General features: G+C 53.7%; 1 protein-coding gene across 1 annotated transcript in view; it reads right to left on the reverse strand.

Moving 5' to 3' along the window:
• The window catches only part of igsf8 (immunoglobulin superfamily, member 8), a 39,635-nt gene extending 36,927 nt beyond the window's left edge, over nucleotides 1-2,708 (reverse strand). Inside the window, exon 1 of the mRNA XM_085978190.1 lies at nucleotides 2,526-2,708. Within this exon, the coding sequence (XP_085834316.1) occupies nucleotides 2,526-2,580 (55 nt within the window). The 5' untranslated portion in view covers nucleotides 2,581-2,708. The remainder of the gene's footprint in view (nucleotides 1-2,525) is intronic.
• Between the last annotated feature and the right edge of the window lie 3,292 nt (nucleotides 2,709-6,000).

The raw sequence follows: 6,000 nt of genomic DNA on the forward strand, positions 1-6,000 counted from the left end.
TGATGGGACAGTGTAGAGGGAGCTTTACTCTGTATCTAACCCGTGCTGTACCTGCCCCGGGAGTGTTTGATGGGCAGTGTAAGAGGGAGCTTTACTCTGTATCTACCCCGTGTTGTACCTGCCCTGGGAGTGTTTGATGGGACAGTGTAGAGGGAGCTTTACTCTGTATCTAACCCTGTGCTGTACCTGCCCTGGGAGTGTTTGATGGGACAGTGTAGAGGGAGCTTTACTCTGTATCTAACCCCGTGCTGTGCCTGCCCTGGGAGTTTTTGATGGGACTGTTTAGAGGGAGCTTTACTCTGTATCTAACCCATGCTGTACCTGCCCTGGGAGTGTTTGACGGGTCAGTGTAGAGTGAGCTTTACTCTGTATCTAACCCGTGCTGTACCTGCCCTGGGAGTGTTTGATGGGACAATGTAGAGGGAGCTTTACTCTGTATCTAACCCCATGCTGTACCTGCCCTGGGAGTGTTTGATGGGACAGTGTAGAGGGAGCTTTACTCTGTATCTGACCCGTGCTGTACATGCCCTGGGAGTGTTTGATGGGACAGTGTAGAGGGAGCTTTACTCTGTATCTAACCCCATGCTGGACCTGCCCTGGGAGTGTTTGATGGGACAGTGTAGAGGGAGCTTTACTCTGTATCTAACCCCGTGCTGTACCTGCCCTGGGAGTGTTTGATGGGACAGTGTAGAGGGAGCTTTACTCTGTATCTAACCCCGTGCTGTACCTGCCCTGGGGTGTTTTGATGGGACAGTGTAGAGGGAGCTTTATTCTGCATCTAACTACCCATCTGAAAATCAATACAATTGGTCCCTCTTGCAATAATCGATCCTGAATTCATGCTGTGCTGGTTCACGTGATCAGGATGATGCGCCATTCTCAACCTCGCAGATTTTCTGTTAAATTTGTTTTGATAATATTGTCTCCCTCGGGAAACACAATTCAAAATAGAAACAGATTGTAGGGGAGGGGATTGTAGGGGAGGGGATTGGAGGGGAGGGGGATTGGAGGGGAGGGGGATTGGAGGGGAGGGGATTGGAGGAGAGGGGGATTGGAGGGGAGGGGGATTGGAGGGGAGGGGGATTGGAGGGGAGGGGGATTGGAGGGGAGGAGATTGGAGGGGAGGGGGATTGGAGGGGAGGGGGATTGGAGGGGAGGGGGATTGGAGGGGAGGGGCATTGGAGGGCAGGGGGATTGGAGGGGGCAGGGATTGGAGTGGAGGGGGATTGGAAGGGAGGGGGATTGGAGGGGAGGGGGATTGGAGAGGAGGGGATTGGAGGGGGAGGGGATTGGAGGGGAGGGGATTGGAGGGGAGGGGGATTGGAGGGGAGGGGGATTGGAGGGGAGGGGCATTGGAGGGGAGGGGGATTGGAGGGGAGGGGGATTGGAGGGGAGGGGGATTGGAGGGGAGGGGGATTGGAGGAGAGGGGGATTGGAGGGGGATTGGAGGGGAGGGGGATTGGAGGGGAGGGGGATTGGAGGGGAGGGGGGCTGGAGGGGAGGGGGATTGGAGGGGAGGGGATTGGAGGGGATGGGATTGGAGGGGAGGGGGATTGGGGGGGAGGGGGATTGAGGGGAGGGGATTGTAGGGGATGGGATTGGAGGGGAGGGGGATTGGAGGAGATCGGATTGGAGGGGAGGGGATTGAAGGGGAGGGGGATTGGAGGGGAGGGGATTGGAGGGATGGGATTGGAGGGGAGGGGGATTGGAGGGGAGGGGATTGGAGGAGAGGGGGATTGGAGGGGAGGGGGATTGGAGGGGAGGGGATTGGAGGGGATGGGATTGGAGGGGATGGGATTGGAGGGGAGGGGGATTGAGGGGAGGGGATTGGAGGGGAGGGGGTTTGGAGGGGAGGGGATTGTAGGGGATGGGATTGGAGGGGAGGGGATTGTAGGGGATGGGATTGGAGGGGAGGGGATTGAAAGGGAGGGGATTGGAGGGGAGGGGATTGGAGGAGAGGGGGATTGGAGGGGAGGGGGATTGGAGGGGATGGGATTGGAGGGGAGGGGGATTGGAGGGGAGGGGATTGTAGGGGATGGGGATTGGAGGGGAGGGAGAGCGACATTGGGTGGAGAATCGAGCTCTGTCGGGCGTTGTGGTCGATGGCCTATGGGATGCTGTGAGCACCCCGATGTGATCAGTTTCTGTTTCATATTCCCTCTCACACAAGGGGAGAGATCAGAGTCATCTGTAAATAGCCATCCTCCATTTTCCCCCCTCTCTCTCTCTCTCTGTCTCTCTCTCACTCTGTCTCTGTCTCTCTCTGTCTGTCTCTCTGTCTCTCTCTCTCTCTGTCTCTCTCTCTCTGTCTCTGTCTCTCTCTGTCTGTCTCTCTGTCTCTCTCTCTCTCTGTCTCTCACCCTCTCTCTCTCTCTCTCTCTGTCTCTGTCTCTCTCTCTCTCTCTGTCTCTCTCTCTGTCTCTGTCTCTCTCTCTCTCTCTGTCTCTCTCTATCTCTGTCCCCCTCTCTCCCCCTCCGCAGTACAATTGATCGCCTTAAGATCAGAATGCTTGAGCTGCACTCACCCATGAGCCCAGCAACCAGCAGGAAGATGACCATCTCTCTGGATCTCTTCTCCATGGCTGCCCGGTCGGTGCAGCAGGTCGCCCAGCGGCACGACACAGCTCCAATTCAGTGAGAGCAGGATCCGAGCTGCATTAACGCTGCTCTCCCCTCATCCCCTCCCCGCTGGGACTGACGTGTGTTGGGCTGAAGCAAGGAGCCGGAGCACAACAACAGATTGAAGGAGTGGGAGGGACCTGGTGTGGGCGCTGCTACAGAAAGAAACAGCTCCAGACACCGGGACAGGCTGCAAACTGCTCGTCTACATCTCTCTCTCTCTCTCACACACTCTCTCTCTCACACTCTCTCTCACTTTCACACACTCTCTCTCTCACACTCTCTCACACACTCTCTCTCACACACTCTCTCTCACTTTCACACTCTCTCTCTCTCACACTCTCTCTCACACTCTCTTTCTCTCGCTCTGTCTCTCTCTCCCTCTCCTCTGTCTTTGTCTCTTTCTGACTCTCCCTTCCTCTCTCTCTCTCCATCTCTCTCTGTCTCTTTCTCTGTCTCTGTGTGTCTCGCTCTCTCTCTCTCTCTGTCTCGCTCTGTGTTGCTCTCTCTGTCTCTCTCCCTCTGTCTCTCTCTCTGTCTCCTTCTCTCTGTCTCTCGTTCTCTCTCACTCTTTTCCTATCTCTGTTTTTCTCTTTCTCTCTCTGTCTCTCTCCCTCTGTCTCTCTCTCTCTCTGTTGCTCCCTCTCCGTCTCTCTCTCTGTCTCCTTCTGTCTCTCTCTGTCTCCTTCTGTCTGTGTCTCTTTCTCTGTCTCTCTGTCTCTCGTTCTCTCTCACTATTTTTCTCTCTCTCTCTGTTTTTCTCTTTCTCTCTCTGTCTCTCCCTCTCTCTGTCTCTATCTCTGTCTCTCTCTGTATCTCTCTCTGTGTCTGTCTCTCTCGGTCTCTCTCTCTCTGTCTCTCTCTCTCTCTCTCTCTGTCACTGCTCTCTCTCGGTCTCTCTCTCTCTGTCTCTCTGTGACTCTCTCTCTCTCTCTGTCACTGCTCTCTCTCTGTCTCTCTCTGCCTCTTTCCCCCTCTCTGTCTCTATCTCTGTCTCTCTCTATCTCTGTCTCTGCCTCTCTCTGTGTCTGTCTCTCTCTTTGTCTCTCCCTCTCTGTCTCTCTCCCCGTTTCTCTCTCTCTCTCTCTCTCTCTCTCTGTCCCTCTCCCTCTGTCTCACTCCCTCTGTCTCTCTCTCTCTCTCCCTCTCCCTGTCTCTGTCTCTATCTCTGTCTCTCTCTGTATCTCTCTCTGTGTCTGTCTCTCTCTGTCCCTCTCCCTCTGTCTCACTCCCTCTGTCTCTCTCTCTCTCTCTCCCTCTCCCTGTCTCTGTCTCTTTCTGTCTCCTTCTCTCTCTCTCTCTGTCTGTCTGTCACTGTCTCTCTCTGTCTCTGTCATAAGAATATAAGAAATAGGAGCAGGAGTAGGCATTTCGGCCCTTCGAGCCTACTCCGCCATTCAATGAGACCATGGCTGATCTGCCTTAACTCCATTCACCGTCCCTATCGCCATATCCCTTGATGCCTTTACTAGTCAGAAATCTATCGACTTCTGTTTTGAATATACCCAATGACTGAGCCTCCACAGCCCTCTGGGGTAGAGAGTGCCAAAGATTCACCACCCTCTGTGTGAAGAAATTTCTTCTCATCTCAATCCTGAATGGCCGACCCTTTATCCTGAGGCTGTGGCCCCTGGTTCTAGACTCCCCAGCCAAGGGAAACATTCTCCCAGCATCCACCCTATCAAGCCCTGTCATAATTTTGTAGGCTTCAATGAGATCCCCTCTCATTCTTCTGAATTCAAGAGAATACAGGCTTAGTTTACTCAATCTCTTCTCATACAACAGTCCCGCCGTCCCAGGAATCAATCTCGTGAACCTTCGTTGCACTCCCTCTATGGCAAGTATATCCTTCCTTAGGTAAGGAGACCAAGATTGTACACAGTACTCCAGGTGTGGTCTCACCAAGGCCCTGTATAATTGGAGTAAGACTTCTTTACTCCTGTACTCAAATCCTCTTGTAATGAAGGCCAGCATACCATTTGCCTTCCTAATGGCTTGCTGCATCTGCACATTCACTTTCAGTGACTCATGTACAAGGACACCCAGGTCCCTTTGAGCATCTGCATTCTCCAATATTTTACCATTTAGGAAATACTCTGCCTTTCTGTTTTTTCTACCAAAGTGGATAACTTCACATTTATCCACATTATAATCCATCTGCCATGTTCTCGCCCACTCACTGAGCCTGTTGAGATCCCCTTGAAGCCTCTTCACATCCTCTTCGCAACTGACACTGCCAACTAGCTGTGTGTCATCAGCAAATTTGGAACTGTTGCATTTAGTCCTCTCATCCAAATCATTGATATAGGTTGTGAATAACTGGGGTCCGAGCACCGATCCTTGCGATACCCCACTAGTCACAGCCCCGTCCTGAAAAAGACCCGTTTATCCCGACTCTTTGTTTTCTGTCTGTTAACCAATTCTCAATCCATGCTAGTATATTACCCCCAATTCCATGGCCTAGAAATTCATTGTAGCCACTTTTGGGGCGGTAAAGTCGGGCTGCCGCTAAAGTTTGCGCCCGCCGCCAAATCGAGGCCACTTCTCCGATATTCATTAGCTTCGCCCTAAGAGTTTGCTCGAGCGCTAAAACTGGCGCTGCACGCCTCTCTTTAGGCGCTAAGCCGGCGGGCCGGGGCGCTAACACCGGAAGTTGGGCGCAGGGCAGGTGCAGCGAGCTGCTGATTGACGGCAGACACTCTGGCTCCGGTGAGCTCTTAAAGGGGGAGGGTGGATTTGTTTTTTTGAAAGGCCGACACTGGTGTATTTGTGGTTTTGGGGAGGGTTTCTCTCCATCAGTTTGTTATGTGTTCCCGGCACACCAGTCATCGTGTCCTCCTCCTCCTCCTCCTCCTCATCCTCATCCTCCTCATCCTCATCCTCATCCTCCTCCTCATCCTCCTCATCCTCCTCCTCATCCTCCCCAGCCAGCCGTACCATTTCTAGTACAGGAGGGCCCTTTAATTAGCGCTCCCCGCGGCCCGCATCGGCTGTGTACCGTTCCACTTCACAGTCGTTAGGGCCGCCCGGCGCACAATGGGCCGGCACGAGTGAAGTTCCGGTGCGGGGCGCACAAAGGGCGTTGCACGACGAAATGACGTCATGATCTGCGCGCGCAGCAGGGCGCGCGCTAAGACTTTGCGCCGGCGCTAAATGTGTACTGAAGTTGGGGCGAGGCGCAGATCGCGCTGCGCCCGGGCGCTAAGCGCCTAGCGCTCGAGATCTACTCCTCCTAAGGCGCTAACGGCTGGCGCGCCCAACTGAATTTCTAGGCCCATGTGCCCTAATTTTGTTCACCAACCTCTTGTGTGGTACCTTATCGAAGGCCTTCTGAAAATCTAAATACACCACATCTACTGGTTCCCCTTTGTCTACTCCACT

This window comes from Somniosus microcephalus, unplaced genomic scaffold (assembly GCF_052327205.1).
Source record: "Somniosus microcephalus isolate GS21.2 unplaced genomic scaffold, FLI_Smic_1.0 unresolved_chr6, whole genome shotgun sequence".
Classification (NCBI taxonomy): Eukaryota; Metazoa; Chordata; class Chondrichthyes; order Squaliformes; family Somniosidae; genus Somniosus; species Somniosus microcephalus.